Source organism: Ammospiza caudacuta, chromosome 5 (assembly GCF_027887145.1).
Source record: "Ammospiza caudacuta isolate bAmmCau1 chromosome 5, bAmmCau1.pri, whole genome shotgun sequence".
NCBI lineage: Eukaryota > Metazoa > Chordata > Aves > Passeriformes > Passerellidae > Ammospiza > Ammospiza caudacuta.
Window position 1 is genome coordinate 65,474,863 of NC_080597.1, and position 18,533 is coordinate 65,493,395.

The following is an 18,533-nucleotide window of genomic DNA, read 5'->3' on the forward strand; positions in this document are numbered from 1 at the left end:
CCCACAGCTCCACAGTTGTGCTTGCCAGCCCCCACTACAGATAGGAATGATGTGGATTGCATTCCACTGCATGGGACTGGACAGGGCTTAATGACAAAAAGGACTTTGTTTTTGGGAAGGATACCAAGCTGTATAAGCTCTGTGACCTTACAGATTGTCAGAAGTTCTCTGCTTATTTCACATTTTGAAGCATGTTTTGTGGAAACATAAACTGTTATGTTATCCCAGTCATTCTGGGGTGAGGGAGGAGGAAAGTGTTTGGTCAGTTAGAGATTGCCATGAACACCATGTCTGATGAGAAAAAAAACAAAAAGTCAAATATGTCCCACTTATGAGAGTTTGGGTGTTTCTATCTGCAGATGAAAACAAAAGCAACAAAAATCATTTGTTGGCCATTAAGGAGTGCTTGCAGCCACAAAGGCAAAACAGATGCACACGTGTACACACAAACACACCTGCAGTGCCTGTAATTAGACTTTGGTTTCCTCACTCAACCCATCATGTTTCTAGGCACTGCCCTAGAGTATTATACATTTTAAAGACTATTCACTGAAAGATCTCCTATTTTTTAAACCTGGGACAAGTCTCTAGATTTCCTGTTAGGTATGTTCAGTTTTAGTAGACTTAAATCCCTTTTCTTCAGATGTTTTATTTTTGTTATTAACTTATCATACATATTTGTGTCTGTTTTCTAGGTTTAGCCTATGCTTTGCTGGCAGCTGTTCCCCCAGTATTTGGCCTATATTCTTCATTTTATCCTGTTTTTCTGTATACTTTTTTTGGAACCTCCAAGCACATATCAATAGGTATATCTGTATGGATAACTGAAACTCTGTCTGTATGTGTGTATGTGTGTATTTTTAATAAAGCTGTAAAAAATAAAATCAGAGAAGTAGAAAGTGTAGCTGTTTTCCATAAATTAAAATTTAAGTGCATAGGAGAAATGCAAATGTGTGGAACATAAGCAGTACTTTTTATTGTTAGCTTATACATTTTACATAGGAAGCAGTAGAAGAGCATCTTGTATCTAGATGATTAGATACATTAGATAGATTAGATGATTAGATAGATTAGATCTAAAAATGTGTCTTGCAAACTCCTGAACTATGATTTCATTGGTGTGGCTAGGATGAATCTTTAAAGTGCAAAATAGAAACTGAGATCTAAAAAAAATGATGGTGTTTACCTACTGCAGAGATGTATGTTCACCATCTAACTGGCTTTAATTGTGCTGAGTACTGGAGCAGATATGGGGACTAAAAAATATATTATTAAGATAGAAAACTCTTATTTTAGTTTAATTCTACATATCTCAATAAGAACCACTCCTAAAAAAAAAAAACTTGCCAAGATTTTAAGCAATTATTTTCCTCTCCCTCTTATTTCAGGTACCTTTGCTGTGGTTAGTATGATGGTTGGTAGTGTTGCTGTGAGAGAAGTGCCTGATGAAATGATTTGTCCGGACTCTAATACTACAAATACTACAGATATCCTTGAATTTTGCAGTGCTAGGGATGCCAAGAGGGTGCAGGTAGCTGTGGCTCTCGCCTTTCTTTCAGGACTTATCCAGGTATGTGCTCACAGTTTGCTGTAGGAGCAGCTGCTGCTGCTGGACTTGCAGGGGATGCTGAGGGACAGTGGGTCCCCTGTAACCAGACTTGTGCTTCTGCACTGCTCTGTGTGGGACACAGGCTGCTTTATGGCAGTCTCATCACAGAAATGGGAATGTATTGGAATATGAATCCCAGTATTACCAGGTAGATTGTGCCTGGGCTATTCTGTCCCTTGCTGCTGGGCCAAAGGCAGCAACTGTGGTGTTTCACCCCAGAGACACCTTTGGCTTGCTGGAGGTTGCAGCAGGCACTGATACAAACCCAGGCTTGTTAGGAACTCCGTTTACCTCAGGAGGGAAGGCTTCAGGCTATGGTGAGGAGGAAGGAGACGGATTCTGTCAGAGGGTTAATATCCAGAGGTTTATTCCATGGTCGCAGAGGTCTGAATCTTGGTAACAGCTCCAACAGAATCCTGACCGCATGGCCTGATTGACCTTTTAAGCACCAGGTGGAGGGGGAGGGAAGGGACAGGTGAGCCACCAACCAGGTGGGAGGGGCAGGGTCTCAGGGGAGGATGACACCCAGACAGGCCAATGACCTCTGGGCATAGGGGCATCTTTTGAACTTGACCAACCACATGACAACCTTCCTGGAATGTTAAGCCTGATTGACAGAACTCACTCAGCAAGGGGACGAGGGGGAAGGGAGAGAGGTATTGGCACACCTGGGAAGGGACCCGGAAGTTTAAAACAGGATATTATAACACACTGCAACAGGGATGGATGCATTGGAGGCAGGGCTTTATTGGCATCTTAGCTGGATTGGAAAAAGCAAGATTTTTCCCCTTTTCATTTTTTCCTATCCCATCAGAAAAACTCAACTGACATTCTCTAATCTGTCCATAAATGCATACAAACAGTGCATAGATACATACATACCCATATCTCACACTGGACCTGACAGTGGCATGAAAGATGGGGTGCATTGATGGCAGCTTACTTTAGAAAAGCCAAGTTCAGGTTTGCCTGATCTGGCTTGGGCATTGAGGAGAGGAGAGGGGGTGTGTGCATGCTATACCCAGACTATAGTGGGATTCACATGGTTGACCCTTCTCTTTTTCATTAGTTGTGTCTAGGTTTCCTTCGGTTTGGATTTTTGGCCATCTACCTGACGGAGCCTCTGGTGCGAGGGTTCACCACTGCAGCTGCAGTCCATGTCTTCACTTCCCAGCTGAAATATCTCCTTGGCATCAAGACTAGCCGCTACAGTGGGCCCCTCTCTGTTGTATATGTGAGCAGCTGCACTTACTGAGCATGCAAATCCTGCATCTAGTTCCTAAGCTTTTCTGCCTGCTTTTGTGTATTATTTGGCACTAAGTAGAATAATCTTCAGTATTGAACACAGGTCATTAAGTGCTATAGTAATATATCAATATCTGAAAGTGCAGCTCAAGAGTGACTTGATAGATTCACACAGTCTGAGATTGTGATGGTGTTCACAGGGGTCCCAGGATAAGGGAAGAGATGAGAATGTTGACTCCATGTTTCAGAAGGCTTGATTTATTATTTTATGATATATATTATATTAAAAGTACACTAAAAGAATAGAAGAAAGGATTTAATCAGAAGGCTAGCTAAGAATAGAAAAGAATGATAACAAAGGCTTGTGAGTGACCGAGACCGTCCGGACAGCTGGACTGTGATTGGCCATTAATTAGAAACAACCACATGACACCAATCACAGATGCACCTGTTGCATTCCACAGCAGCAGATAATCATTGTTTACATTTTGTTCCTGAGGCCTCTCAGCTTCTCAGGAGGAAAAATCCTAAGGAAAGGATTTTTCATAAAACATGTCTGTGACATGAGATGGGCGGATTTTGGGATTCTGCTGAATGCAGTTTCATAATATGAAGGAATATTGTTCACTGAAGCAAATCTCTTGTGCCTTGGAGGGAAATGTGCTCCTGAAATGCTTCACTGTAAATCAGGCATGTTCTGCAAAGCTAGGAAATGTTGCTCTCAGAATCTTTCCACTTTTAAGTGGAAGAAAAGGGGAGATCTCAGATGTCTGTGAAAGGGAGGATCTCAGATGTCTGTGAAAACCTAAGCTTTTGAGCAGATTGATGGCTCAGCAATAATGAAGCTTCAGGATTTCATCTACATGTAGGTTGCAGAAAATGCTTTGTGGGAATCTTTTTGTATGTTTGTGCAGATAAAACAAACCTTTTGCAAACAAGTATGCATTAATGATTAATTCCAAAATTTGCTGTTCAGTTCACAAAACTGGGAACCAGTCATACTAATTGCTAAACAAATAGAAGGGAAGTTATAAATTCAAAATGCATACTACCTGAACATCTTGAATTGATATAACATCTTGACAGTTGTAGCAATTTTCAATCTGCATAAGGAAGAGTATGTTTGCCTTCTTTCAAATACCTCTCCAGAGGTTATTTATTTATTTTAACGTAGTGGATTAAGGAGGAATAATCAGTATGGGCAATTATTTACCCTCTAGCAATTTGTGTATTCCAGCAGTTTTTTTTTTCCTAACACTCTTTTAGAAAGCATTTTCAATTAAAAGGTATTTGGAATAATGGCCAGTTCAGCAGCATTGCAGGATCATGGTTATTTAACCATATTGTTATGGAAACCTCAATGGTTCTATCAGCAGCTTTACTGTTTTAGAATAGTTTATGCAGCTCTAAGTAAATGTGACTTGCCAAAGAATATTTGAAGGTATTAGAAGGAGTTTGCATTTATTACTTTCAGGTAGCTGCCACTGAAGAATATGTGTGAAAATGTTAAGGATAAGAGGCATGGTTTAGTTTAGATTTTTTACCCCATTAAAGTTTTTTCTCCAAATTTTTGCCCTCTTTAAGGAACACTGATATTGTAAATGATTCAAGTGCATTTCTCTCACTGAGATACTCTAGTCTTCTGTGTTTTGTAGGAGCAATGGGTATTTTGGTGAGGCCTTCATTCACTGTGGTTATAAATTTACAATGAAACCAGAGCTGAAAAGCATTGTATAATTTGCTCTTCTGTGGCAAACCTCCATGAAGATTCTATTTTCTTAAGAATAATTATGATGCTTGTGGTATGTTACAGAGCATGGTTGCCGTGTTTTCAAATATAACAACCACCAATATTGCTACAATGATTGTTGGGTTAACGTGCATTGTTCTGTTGCTGATTGGCAAGGAGATCAATTTCCGCTTTCAGAAGAAGCTCCCAGTTCCTATTCCTATGGAGATCATTGTGGTAAGCCAGTTGGGAAATTCTATGGCTAAATTATGTAGCTGTTCTAAAGCTGTAGAAACTGTCTCATGTTCTGTCTTCTATCTGAGCCTGAGAGTAACTTCCATTGAATATAATTCATTTGAGCCTTGATCCAATTGAAGGTTTGGATTCTCTTAAAATTAAGAACTGGAATGCCCATATGGAAAGCATAAAGTCACAAAGAAGGGTTGAAAAACAAATAAAACACCCCCAGTCCCTTATAGCAATGGGTAGATACAAAACCCTCTCTATCCAGGAGTTTGGGCTCCTGACTGATTCCCTGCAAGACAATGCAGAGTGTCTGAAGTGGCATTTCCTACTTGGAGTCCAAGAGTGCCATTTCCCCCATGGAGTCTAAGACCTCTGAACCCTTTCCTGAAGGCAGGTGCTTACAGATGCCTGTGAGATGCCTGCAGAGGTTCTGCAGGGCTTGCTTGCTTTTTGAATGCAGTAGCAGAAAGTAGAGCAGGAACCATCAGGACTTAATACTTTTTCCTTTCTCTGTTTCTGAGACTGATAACTGGCTGCAGCACTGATTCTCTTTCAAACAACTATTCTAAAATACCTCTGTAAAACAGACTGTCATAATACACACAAAGCCTACAGCTCAGACAAGCTTTTTTCTTTAAAAGTTATATGATTTAAAAATGAGTTCTCAGATTACTATAGATCTCAAAAAACCTGCACATAATGGAGTCAAGAAAGGAGATAATTGAAGGTATGGGCACAATCTAGATAGAAGGAATAAAGAAAAGGGATGCTGGTGAGAGATGAGTGAAATGTGTAATAGGATATTTTTTGATAGGCAATAGCAAAACAATGTTCCTTTCTTTGCTGTTGCATCAATTCTCTTTACAGGTAACAGGCTATGCACATGCAAATAAGTCAGTGCACGCAGGCAGGAGTGTCCTTGCATTTGATTTTTCCAATACACTCATTTGCCTGAGCTTGGCTTAGGCAAAGGGAATTTGAGTGATTCATATCATACCATAGCATGTTCCATTTAACTTTTTACAAAAAACTATAAAATCAGGGTGAGTTGGACCTGATGAAGGGAAAATCATGATCCTTCCTCCTTTTTGTCTGATTTTAGCCCCTAACTCATAGAAAACTGACGGACAGTAAATGTAACCCCTTGTGTTTATTAATTGTGGTCAGCCAACCTTTATATCTCTTCAAGTGGCTTTATCTCTTTTTAGATAATGTTTACAAATGTGTTTGTGGATTTTTAGGTCATTATTGGCACAGGCGTTTCAGCTGGAATGCATCTGCATGAGTCATACAAAGTGGATGTTGTTGGGAATATTCCTCAAGGGTAGGGATGATACATTCTTATTAAGACTGTGTCTTTTCTGTATTGCTTATAGTTCTTACCATATTAATTTATAAATCTTAATTTCATCTCCAAGGTTACGTGCACCAGCAGTTCCTGACATTGGGCTAATCCCAGCAATATTTGTGGATGCAGTGGCAATTGCAATAGTTGGATTTTCAATGGCTGTATCAATGGCAAAGATCTTTGCCCTTAAACATGGTTACACCATCAATGGGAATCAGGTAAAAGTAGCAGAGTTGATTTGTTGAAAATTCTCAGTAGCACCTTTGTTATATCATTAAAGTAGGGTGTGATATTGGCAAAAATGAGGATTTCTTCAATAGTGGAATCGAGCCAGATTTTTGACAGCCTACACATTTAAAGGCCAGGAATTAATGTAAGTTCTTCTTCTGGCTGTGTTTAAAAAACCAGTTTCACTTTTAGCTTCATTTTGGGAAACCTGCTTCTGCTATACTTGGACATATGCATGGCTATTAATTTTTGGAACAGGCATAACTTGGCCATACTGTCCTGATGAGCAGCTGCATTTTCTCTGCTTTCTGTAATAGAGCAAAGCACAGAGGTCCCATATGATAAATACAGTATCTTATGTGTCAAAGAACTCTTGTTCTAGAGTTTAAAAATTCCAATTATATTTTATATTTTCTTTTTATTCGCAGCCATTGCAAATGGGCAATGTTTTCTGGGGCAGCAATTGGCCCTGTCTGTACTTGGCATTCTGAGTATGATTTGAGTGATGAGGACTGTGTTTAGGACTCCCTAAAAATAAAATAGGTGTCCTCCTCACCTACTCTGGCCTTCCTGTGCAGTTTAGAATCAATACTTCAATTGGATTATTGGTTTATATCATTGTGGTGTCAAGAGAGACAGAGCTTCCCTTGACACCACAAGGGAATCTCATCCTTCATGTCATTGTGCTCTGTTACCCACAGAGAGAAGAGGACAAATCTGTAGCTGCATGAATGTAATTGGCTCTATTTATCTTAAACATAATAATTGCTGCCCTGAGTTAAGCATCTAAATCTTTTCCCCAGGAGGTGCCAGATTGTACTTCACCTGGGTGTTAAACTGTAGCACTCCTTGTCACAGTAGCAGTGCATGCCAAGTGTTTAAATTAATCCAAAAAGGATTGTACAAATGCAAAGAGAAAAATCTCATTGAGGGCTGTTGGAAATGTGTGACTCAAATCACTCAGTTACAAATAACAAGATGCAGAGTAGTCTGGGGAGGCTTCATTAGAAGCAAATAATTTCTTAGGCATCAGAAATGCAGTACTGAGGTAAATGGAGCTCCTGACCTCACCCATGGGAGCAGTTCTCATGTGGGATCTTCCTGAGGAAGCAGCAGACACTCATTGGTTTTTCCATGTACAGCAATGGATTACCACTCATGGAAGCACATGCAGGGCTGCTCATGGTTTTAAACACACAGAGTGGGAAGCAAAGAAAGGTGTTTGCATGAGAAAACATTTTTCATGTATATTCAGGGTTAAAATTCAAATTATCCCCAAGATGAAGAAATCCTTAAAACAAGCAATGCTGGTTTTATTTTCAGTCTGATTAATTCTTGTAACATTTTGGGATAGGAAATGTCTCCAGCATTTCATCAGAGGCTTTACTTAACAGATGACTACATGCATCAGCTTGTGCTTGTGAGAACTACAAGTATAAGCTACAATTAGGTTGCTTATGCTCTACAATGAGGTTGCTAGAAAGCAATGTAAATAAGATGTGATTGTTAATGTCTGTGGATAGTTCCAGCTTGGTACCACTACTAAGTGTAAGTGTATATTTGGCTTTCTTTGCTCTGTTGTTTAACACAGGAACTTATTGCCTTGGGAATATGCAACTCTGTGGGGTCATTTTTCCAATCCATTGCAATCACATGCTCAATGTCTCGGAGTCTTGTCCAGGAAAGCACTGGTGGAAAAACTCAGGTATGTAGAATACCCAATCCTGAGCCGAATGAAGTTGACTCTTTGGAGCTCCTAAACTAAAGTCTGAAGCTTATCTAGATGGCTATATTTCTCTGCCTGAGCCAGAAGAATTAACTGGAGTTTCCCATGTTTCAAATCCAGACTGGACCGGGATAGAAAGTGGCAGGATGGGCAAAATGGGTGAACTAAATGGAAGGAATCAAAAGTCATTTGTACAACCAGCCTTGTTGAAAGCACAAGGGGCTAGCTAATCAGTAATATTTCCCCTTGGGAACACTTCTGAATAATCTCTGGCTTTTTTTTTTGTTCAGATTGCAGGTGCACTCTCTGCAGTTATGGTTCTGTTGGTGATTGTGGCTATTGGATACCTTTTTGAACCACTTCCACAGGTAAGGAACTTTTGCATATTAGGGATTGCATTGACTGGGAACAGAGGCCTATGAGTATTGCTAAAACTTGAAATTGTGGGAGAGTTAGTAAACAACAGTTAGGCTTTGATCCAGAAAGCTTTAAATTTTGTATGCATTTCTGCTATAAATTAGCCTAGAAATAAATAGTGTTTTGAACAACTCAGCATGATTTTTGTTGTTGTTTTTTGTATTGGATATCCTGGACTCTGTCTTTAGAACATAAGAATACCTTTAAGCAATTCCCCTTTAGAACTGTTTAGGTTGGAAAAGCCCTTTAAGATCATTGAGTTCAGCTGTTAGCTCAGCACTGCCAAGCCCACCACTGAATCATGCCCCTAAGTGCCACATCTACTTGCTTTAAATGTCTCCAGGGATGGTGACTCAACCACCTCCTGGGTAGCCTGTTCCAGTTCTTGACAAACACTTCCATGAAGAAACTTTTCTTCATATCCAATCTAAACTTCCCCTGGCACAACTTGAGGGATTTCCTGTCATTCTGTCACATTTTATTTTGCAAGAAGAGTCCATTCCTCACCTGGCCACAACCTCCTCTCAGGCACAGGGAGTGATAAGCTCTCCTCTGAGCCCCCTTTTCTCCAGGCTGAACACCCTCAGCTGCTCCTCATCAGACTTGTGCTCAGACCCTTCCCCAGCTCTGTTCCCTTCTCTGGACTCTCTCCAGCCCCTCAATGTCCCTCTTGTACTGAGGGGCCCAAAACTGAACAGAGGATTTGTGATGTGGCTTCACCAGTGCCGAGTACAGGGGGACAATCCCTGCCCTGGTCCTGCTGGCCACATTGGATTGCAGCACAGGAATTCTGGGTTGAAGTTAAAAAGTTAAAAGAAAGTCACAGCTTGGCCAGTAGAAGGCTGGGGCTGGATAATGGCTCAGCATAATGAGTTGTGTTTGCTGCTGTTTATACTTATTTGTATAAAAATATATTTATGTGAAAAAGTATATTTCTAACTTTAAAAAAATCTGTTTCTGGTGATATGCAAAGGATGATACACAGTTCCTGTTTCTTGTTATAGGAGGTGGACCTTGGGTTACAACCATATGACTATTGCAGGAATTGTTTCAGTATGTTGTAGAGAAACATGAATTTGAGATTATAGTCTACTGCTTCAGGCACTGTAAGTGTAGCAGCATGAAGTGTAGGAGCATGTGATTTCTCTTGCTAGGAAAGAGTAAATCAAACTGAACTGAACTGGTTTGCCCGTTCTGCAGCTGCAGTAAAAGCACATGTCCACTGAACTACCTGAAAAGTTGTGGGGTTTTGAATAGAACATCTATTCAGTGGACTTATATCAGTTATAAAGCACAGAAGTAGTTATTTGTGATCCTTTGTAGTTCTTATTTGGCATTGGGTTTATTTTGCTTCTGAAAATTGCATTTTTGTAATGTTCTTAGACAGTGCTAGCTGCAATTGTCATGGTGAACCTGAAGGGAATGTTTAAACAGTTTGCAGATGTCATGCACTTCTGGAGAACTAGTAAGATCGAGCTGGTGAGTATTGCACAGCTCAGTGCTTATATTTTACTGTACTAAATTTGTTGCTATCCCCAAAATGGTGTAGAAACTTACCAAGGAATTACAAATTAGTGTTGTATTGCAGGTGGACATAAGTCAGGGAGCTGTAAGTACCCTGGGAGAGTGATCTGTTGGAGACAAGAATATTTTTGTTGTTGCTCAACAATCTTATAACTCAGTCAGAAGTAGTTTGGTTGTGGTAAAAGCAAAAGGTCTGGCAGTTTTGCTATAGAAACTGCCCTAAAGGCTGTGGGGATGTCTGAGAAGAATTTGAAAACAGAATAACAAAGAAAACCACGTGAAGGTATTTGCCATCTTTTAAGACAAACCAAAAACCTGGCTGGAGTGGAGCAGAGCTAAGAGTGCATTGGAGGGAACATTTTGGTGGCATTTCTGTCCTGGATGAACTGGCTGGTGGAGCTGAGTTAGAGCTACTTGCAAGCCTTGAATATTTTTTTTATCTTAAGATTTTTGGAGTCTGATGATGGTAGAACAAGAATCCTTGGAGAACAGGACTTAAAGCATTAATTAATATGTGACAGTTTGTCATATGTTAGAGTGCCTTGAGCTTTTATGCCCTTCTGAAAGGTTGAGGCAGTTCCCATCTGGCATCATGATGGGTTGCATTAGAGCCTGTTCCTGGTCAGAAGTGATACATAGGTTTTGTGGTTGGGTTCTGCTGTTGTTTTTGTTGTTAACAGGAAAGAGGATGCATAATAATTCACACCTTTGTTTTGTTTTAGGCCATCTGGGTGGCAGCTTTTGTGGCTTCTCTTTTGCTGGGACTAGACTATGGTTTGCTTAGTGCAGTTACATTTGCAATGATCACCGTTATTTACAGAACACAAAGGTCAGATTTCTTCTTTATCAAAATTAATGTTTGCTGATCTTCTATGTGGTTTTGTTTGCTTAAGGGGTGCAAATAAACAGAAGTTCATCCCACCCTCTTCAACTGCATGCTGAATGGAATTTCCTTCCTAATATAGGTCATGCCCTTTGGCTCTGATCCAGGGTTCACATTTTCTTTTTCTGAGAACAAAATTTTTAGAGAGCATGAACTTGTACTCTCAGTAATAAACAGAAGATTTTTCATTTCACATAGTGGTTAATCTTCTTGTTTATTTCTTTTAATGCTTCGAGTTTAGAACTTTAAATCTTCTTTCTGCCAGTTTCAGTATGATCATGTTTTGTGTGCACTAATTGTCACAGACAAGCTGAGGTTGTGTCAGGTTATCATGGGATGAATGCTTAGGTATTTTAAAGGAAAGTTGTAATTTGTAAAATACAGTGGCTGTTCTAGTGTTCAAGTCACTTCTCCCCATTCAAAGTGACAAAGCTCTTATTGTGAAGCTTTCCAGGTCTACAGTGAAGTGATTTCTTGCATGTGTGGATAGGACTGGCATGTGAGGTTTCTGGGCTCAGAGTCTGGGACAGGTGGAAACTGTGTAAAAGTCTTGGTTCTGTCTCCATTGGAGTGAAAACAAATTGTGAAATTTCCACTCTGCATAAATAAGAGTATTTTTCTGCTATCTCTATACAGTTTTATTCTTGCAAACAGAACAGTCATGTACTTTGCTGTCACAGTTCTTGTGAGTTGGGAATATTCATTTGCTTAGACATTGTCCTGGGAGCAGAGTAGCTCTTCGAAATTGCAGCATGTTTTCTGTCAGTGTGAGCTTGCATATTTGCAGGACAGTCAATAGAGTTGCATAGAGTTGTCCTGGGGTGACAGAGAATTTGCTCTGTCCTTTTGCATGTTCTGACTCATGCTTTTCAGAAAATGACAACATTTCAGCACTAAGCTTATAAATTGATTTTGCACTGACAGAACCAACTTTCTTTTAAATGTATTCTGCCGTAAACTGCTCACTGCATTTAACCATGTTTAGATAATCATGGCAGGCCCTGCAGAATGACCATTTAAAATAAGTTTCAGTCTTTGTTAAACACTCACTTTTCCACTTTGTAAGTGATAATACAGAAATACTTGTTTCCTTTCTCTCTAGACCTAAATACAGAATCCTTGGTCAGATTCCTAACACTGACATCTACTGTGATGTGGAAGAGTATGAAGAGGTAGGAACATGTTCTTCTGCATCGAGGAGTTTCACTCAGTGGAGCAGAGACAGCTGTGGCAATTTGCTGCTTTGTCCTACCACACTGCACATGCAGTGCTGCCTGCTGAGCATTCACCTGTGTTGAAAGGAAATAAATTTGGGTTTAGTAGTAAAAGTTGCTTTGTTCAAAATGCAAGCTCTTTGTACTGCACGTACATTTCCCCAGGCAGTGACCAAAAGTACTTTTACACTAGTTCCATTGTCCCAGTGTTTAGGAATACCACTGCTAAACCTGCTATGTAAACAAGTGCATACCAGGCCACCTTCTTTATTTGTGTGGCAGTAGTGCATGGAATCCATGGAACCCTGGATCCAGACTTGTGTGTTCTTCAGAATTGCACAAACTGTTCAAAACAGCATCCCACCCATCCCCTGCTCATTAAATATATGTGATTCATGGCACAATTGCTCATCATGCACTTAGCTTCTCATAAATGTTATTTTGTTCAACCAAAAGTTGATGAAAGCATTACATTTTTCAGTGCAGTGGATATAAACATGCTGTATTTATTCCCAAACAACAGCTACAATTTTCTGCACTCCCTGCTATGTTCTCAGAGATGCTGCTATGAAAGTTACATCACCCTTTACTGAGGAACCAGTCTGTAAAAACTTGTGGAAAAAGATCATTCAGTTCTGCTTTAAATATGATGCAAAGCAGGAGTATGAGTGCTCACATTTAGATCTGCATGCAAAGGAGAGCAGACTCCCTTTCTGTTACACTGAATGCAGTCAGCATTTCCTCCTGGTGAAGGTGGGGCTGGCAGCATATGGCAGGCTGGGTCTGTGCTGCTGGCCAGGTCATTTGCATGCAAAATGTCACAGTTCAGCCTGTTTAGTTAGAGATGACTGCATTTAAAGGAGGGGAGAGAAGTGAATATCAAGACCTGTCTGAAGGTCTGGATAAAACCACAGATTTGAAAGGTTCATTTTTTTGGTACCTGGGGAGTCAAGAAAGGAAAAGAGAGAAAGAGGGAAATGAGTTATTATGCTTGTTGAAAGGGAGGGTGAAAGGAAGCAATTCTAGGAGTGCATGATTTCCTCATGGTAATATCAGCTGCAAATAGCAACATGAAAGAACTGCAAATATTTAATTTTTATGGCTGTACATTTTGGTGTAATATAGAAGGAGAAATGTTACCAGGCATTGATAGTGTGCAGTAGTACACTGGGAGAGGGGGAGGTTCTGATCTCCTGGTTGCCTTTGCTCACAACAGTGCCAACCTTCTTTATCTGGCACATGCTGAGAGCCATCCAGGGTTGGCTGGTGCACTGCTGCATGTTCATGTGTCTTGTGATTACACAGGGGCCTTTACTCTGTTTAACTGTTCACATCCAATATTTTCCTTAGGTTAAAGAATATCCTGGCATCAAAATATTTCAAGCTAATACATCTCTTTATTTTGCTAATAGTGAGTCATATGCAAGGGCACTGATAAAAAAGGTGAGTAAAGTAAATTCTTTAATCTCTGTGTCCTAAAAATTCAAACTGGCTTCTGAAACTTGCTTGTCTTTAGCTCCTTTAGTGTAGCCCTTAGCACAGTGTTTCTCAGCCTGCAGCCCCTGGTGATCTGTACAATATGAGAAGGTTATCCTCCAGCCAACTACAAATTATCTTAGGAAGCAACAACATGGTGGGAGGGAATAAACTAAGTGTGGCCTCATACTGACTGCTCGTGAGTGGAAAGTGGTGGGTGCAGAACTGGTCAAACACAAACTGGTCAGACCTTTTTTTTCAACAGGAAAATAGTTGCTGAGCTGAAAACAAAATGGGAATAAAAGTTTGCTTGTTGGGTAACTAACTTTACTGGAGTGTAAGATGTGGAATCCTGTGGGCATTAACTTTACTGGAGTGTAAGATGTGGAATCCTGTGGGCATTTAGTGCCTCCCATGGGCAGCAGATGAGCTGCAGGCAGGGTGCGCCTCACTGCCTGTGTCACCCCTGCTGTCACTGGGTGGCAGTGGCAACAGCAGAGCCCCTGACCTGTACTAACTTCTGAAACATTTTTCTGTAGCTGCCATGGCGAGTCTTATACAAACCAGGTGGGTGGTACTTCCCCTCACAAAGCAAGAGATATTGGTGATTATTGCCCAAGTGCACTCTCTCCCCTTTGCTCTCTGCACTCCAATCAGCATTTGGTGGAAACACGACACTCTCTGATTTCAAGAAAAGAATGAGATGCATCTTTCCCTCATCTTGTTAACACAGTGCTTGCCAAGATGATTCCTTCTTTACACTGTTCTCACCCCCACCGAGGAAAGCTGGAAAATGCAGGCTTCTTGTTTAAATTTATGGCAGTGATTAATTCGGTGCAAATTGATACTCCAGTGCCATCCTAACAAGCTGAGTCTCCTCTGATCATACTTTCTTCTCCTGACAGACTGGAGTGGACCCTGCTGCCTTATTAAAAGCAAGGAAAAAAGCCCAGAAGCGCCATGCCAGGGAGATAAAGGCAGCAAATGAACAGAGAAAGAAAGCTGTGCTGAAGCTGGTGAGCTCTTCTGTAAATATTTACCTCTGCTTTATCAGCTTGCAGGCTGCTCTCAGGTGTTACCACTCTTGTGTTTCGTACAAGGTGTGCTGCTTAGGGAGGAAGTGCTGTGCACTGGGGACAGGTGGCTGAAGGAACAGTGTAAGGATCAGAGGCTCACTGCTGTATTGGATAATTATGTTGGACCTTGATTGCATTCAGGTAGCACAGAGTAGCACAGAAACTCTCCACAGTCATGCTGTCTCACCAACAGTGGTGTTGGCAGAAATCAAAGGGACTCTGCCCTTCCACACACACTTGGAATAATAATGTAGGAATAATATAGAATAAAATTAATTCTAATTAGCAGCCCCTGTAACAAGAAGGTGCCATCCCCTCTGCTAATCCTGGCATGGCCCAGATACACTGAGAAGGGTTATTTGGGACATGCTTGTACTTTTATGCATATATAAATTCACCACCATGGTGGGAGAGAGTGTGTGATTTTACCATAGGAAACCTAAAAAAGGCCTAACTTCAGAGCCCAATTGCTGTTCTTTATTTTTAATATATAGGTCTTGATGGGATAAGGCAAGGAAATGGAGTACAAATGTGACAGTAAAGTTGAACAGGTGTCAGTGTTTGAAGGAAAAGGGTAATTCAGTCCTGAGATAACAGCTTTGAGCTGCTTGTGTGTGACTGTTAAAAGGCTGGGCATGAGAGAACAAACCTTGATATACACAAGATATGGAAGTGTGTGTGCCTGTCAAGCCAGTTTCTGTAATCACCAGCAGCTTCTCAACTTTTAAAGGCTTAAAGACCACCAGTGAGGGGAGCAAAGGGATTTACATTGAAAAAGCATTGATTGCCTTTAAGCTTTGTTCATCTTCTCTCCCAGACGAACGACGTAGAAGCAGGTGTAAAACATGAGATAGCCAGTGATGACTTACCTGTGAATGGAAAATTTGCAGATTCTAGTGTACATGACATGTCTCCTGAGGAGCATGAACATTTTGTGGAGCCCAAATCAGATATTCACTCTTTAATCCTGGATTTCACCCCGGTGAACTTTGTGGATTCAGTTGGAGCAAAAGCACTAAAATCAGTAAGTAGGGGTTTTTTCTCCCAGAAAAACTCACAGAAAACTTTTCAGATAGCAAATAAGGAGCCTGTCAGCATGAGACATAACTGCCTGTTTAAATACAATCCAGTATCTCGCCTAGTCACTGGTTTAATTTTGTAAGTTTTAGCTGAATACTGGGGAATGTGTTCTCTGCAGCTTTCACAGTATTTGGCTTCCAGAACTGTGTTTGATGTGTATGATGATGTATTATCTGCATTTAACTTCAGCTTTACTCTGTTGTAGATTATAAAAGAACACAACAAAGTTGATATATATGTCTGCATTGCCGGCTGTAGTGGTGAGTAGAGATTTTTGTTTTTGTGAGCTTTATGGGAGAGATTGTGTTTTAACTCCTTCCCTCTGCTCCCCAATTTCCTGCTGCCAGTAGTGCCTCAGTAGTATCAGCACTTCACATAAAATTGGATTTGAGGAAAAGCAAGAGCCTTAACTTCAGTGAAAGTAGAGCACTGATGAAATGAGCTTTGTGAGGAGGGGATCCTGCTCCCATTTCTTCCAGCTGGCAAGTTGTGAATGCCACACTTAACTTAGTATCTTGGAATTGTAGTGGTAATGGAATGAGGAGAAAAACCTGAAATGTTCCAATATCCAATATTTGGGATTGTAACATCTTCTGCCAAGAATAGGCCTCTGCCTATGTCTGCATAGGCACAGACTGCTTGGAATAAAAGTAGCATGTGATGCACTTGACTATTTCAATTTTTTAGTAACAAAAAGTAAGAGAACAAGTTCTCATCTTCCTGCTATGCCATTGTCTTCCATCCTTGTACTTAAGTGTATGTGCTGATGCCATGTTTGGGTTTTGTTTTGTAGGCCCTGTTATGAATGAGCTGACAAGACTGAATTTTTTTGATAAAAGTGTAACAAGAGAGTTGCTGTTTCACAGTGTTCACGATGCTGTCCTTGCCTGCCAAATGAAAGATGGGTCTGCTGCACAGGCTGGCTCTGACCTTTGAAGAGTGGCACTGAGCAGAATGGGAGCCAGGTCTATGCTGATGGAGATTCTTTCTGAATATTTAATTTGCACAGTTTGAAGAGAGCCTGAGGCTGTTTCCACCTATGGGTATGGGGTGGTGTTTGTTTTTTGTAGGGAAAGTAGAAAAGGAAACGGAAGCCTTCATGCTCTTGAATTTTTTCCTTTGATCAGGGTATAGCCTTCCAATAATAATAAGCAAGCACAAAATTATGCAAGAAAAGAAAATTCAGTGTATTTTGCTGCAGTCAGAATCTGGTGGACGAGGTGACATTCCTATTCCTGTTGAGAAAATGGGCACTTTAACTCACTACACGTGGGATCTTGCAGGAGGTAACTGTTCTGCAAGTGCAATACACTGTACCAGTGTCTTTAAATAACTTTATTAGATGACTTTTAAAGCCTGATGTCAACATCTGCATACAACAGATTGGTACAATTTACAATACTTTGCCAGCTGGATTAATGAATTCACACTGGTGGCATTTAGCTGCTGCTGTTTTTAAACCTGGATGGTAGAGTTTTGTTTTTTTTTTTAAATACTTAACCTGTCTCAGCTATACCCAAATTCTTCATTTCTGCTCCAAGTGAACTTGAAGTCAGAAACTCGTTGTTTAATTATTCCATTATCAGTACAGTACTTGCACTGCCAAAACTTGGTTAGGCTTTCTAGAAAACACAGCTGATTTTAATCTAAACTTAATTTATCTTCAGAGTTTAAAGACAAAATTGGTTTAAGACAGGAATGAAGCCTATTTAAGTTAAGAACTGATGCCCTATATGCAGTCTCTTAAGATGGAATAAAAATTTAGGCAAGGTCTCAATGGTTAAAAAAAAAAAAAGGTATTTTTCTGTTGCCTATCTTCCTTCCAGTAGTGCTGCTTCTGCCACAGCTTTTAAGTGCTTTGAGAAATAGAGTTCAATAGAACTCAAAAATGGTACATGTTTGGGTTTTTAAAAGAAACAGTAGCATGGGATTTCTTTTTCTATTGTCAGCCTGGCCACTGCAGTACTGTCTCATTTCAGGTGTGAGGTGGAAACCATGGAAATCATGCAAAAGAAATCTTCAATGCTCCTGTTTCTCTCACAGCAGTCATTGTGAAGCTCAGCAGAGGCAGAAACCTAAAAGTGTTTCTCTGTAGGTTATTTTGACAGCACAGGGCAAGTGAGGCATCAGTGACATTTCACTCAGCACCCTCAAATCACAGGTCCAGTGCATAAGGAATTCAGACACCTTCCTCACCTCTGGTCACAGAATGTAATAATCTTGTTTTATTTCAGGCTCTTACACTTAGGGCTTACTTCAGGTAAACATTTAGGGCTTGCTTCAGGTAAACTGTTTCCAGGGACCAGGGGAGTTGGGGAAGATACTTTGTTTCCTCAGACTCCCCTGCCCATAAGGATGGGAAGCTTTCTGCATCAGAAATTGCTGCTTAGCTGGAGTTCCAAGGATGAAGTGCATGCATATGAAACATTGTGTGTGCTTATTTAAACAACTTTTGGTACATTTTATAATGTTAACTAGTTCAACAAGCCTTTGTATCTACATACAGTATATTTTTCTACTTTCAGCTTGTTGCAGCTTCAGTTTTTAACTCTCTAGTCTCTTCAGTTCACATCGAAATCCTGTCAAGTTCCAAAATAAAGTGTTGTCACTTGTCAAAATTTTCCACTTTGTCTTGGTGAGACTCGGTCTGAGGGACAGGCTGAGAGCCCCAGATACAAGTGTGATGCCAGGAGAGGTTTCCACCTCCAGGCAGTGTTCCCTGCTCTGCTGGT

At 40.5% G+C, this 18,533-nt stretch overlaps 1 protein-coding gene across 2 annotated transcripts in view; it reads left to right on the plus strand.

Annotated features, from left to right (window-relative positions):
* Window positions 1-18,388, plus strand: part of SLC26A5 (solute carrier family 26 member 5) — a 34,381-nt gene extending 15,993 nt beyond the window's left edge. For both annotated transcript variants that reach the window (XM_058806099.1, XM_058806100.1), the window contains exons 5-20: window positions 696-806; window positions 1,389-1,570; window positions 2,679-2,843; window positions 4,668-4,820; window positions 6,071-6,153; window positions 6,248-6,395; window positions 7,997-8,110; window positions 8,422-8,499; window positions 9,932-10,027; window positions 10,795-10,901; window positions 12,058-12,127; window positions 13,520-13,612; window positions 14,551-14,661; window positions 15,539-15,745; window positions 16,007-16,061; window positions 16,595-18,388. In XM_058806099.1, the coding sequence (XP_058662082.1) occupies window positions 696-806; window positions 1,389-1,570; window positions 2,679-2,843; window positions 4,668-4,820; window positions 6,071-6,153; window positions 6,248-6,395; window positions 7,997-8,110; window positions 8,422-8,499; window positions 9,932-10,027; window positions 10,795-10,901; window positions 12,058-12,127; window positions 13,520-13,612; window positions 14,551-14,661; window positions 15,539-15,745; window positions 16,007-16,061; window positions 16,595-16,737 (1,916 nt within the window). In that variant the 3' untranslated portion in view covers window positions 16,738-18,388. The remainder of the gene's footprint in view (window positions 1-695; window positions 807-1,388; window positions 1,571-2,678; window positions 2,844-4,667; window positions 4,821-6,070; window positions 6,154-6,247; window positions 6,396-7,996; window positions 8,111-8,421; window positions 8,500-9,931; window positions 10,028-10,794; window positions 10,902-12,057; window positions 12,128-13,519; window positions 13,613-14,550; window positions 14,662-15,538; window positions 15,746-16,006; window positions 16,062-16,594) is intronic.
* The last annotated feature ends 145 nt before the right edge of the window (window positions 18,389-18,533 follow it).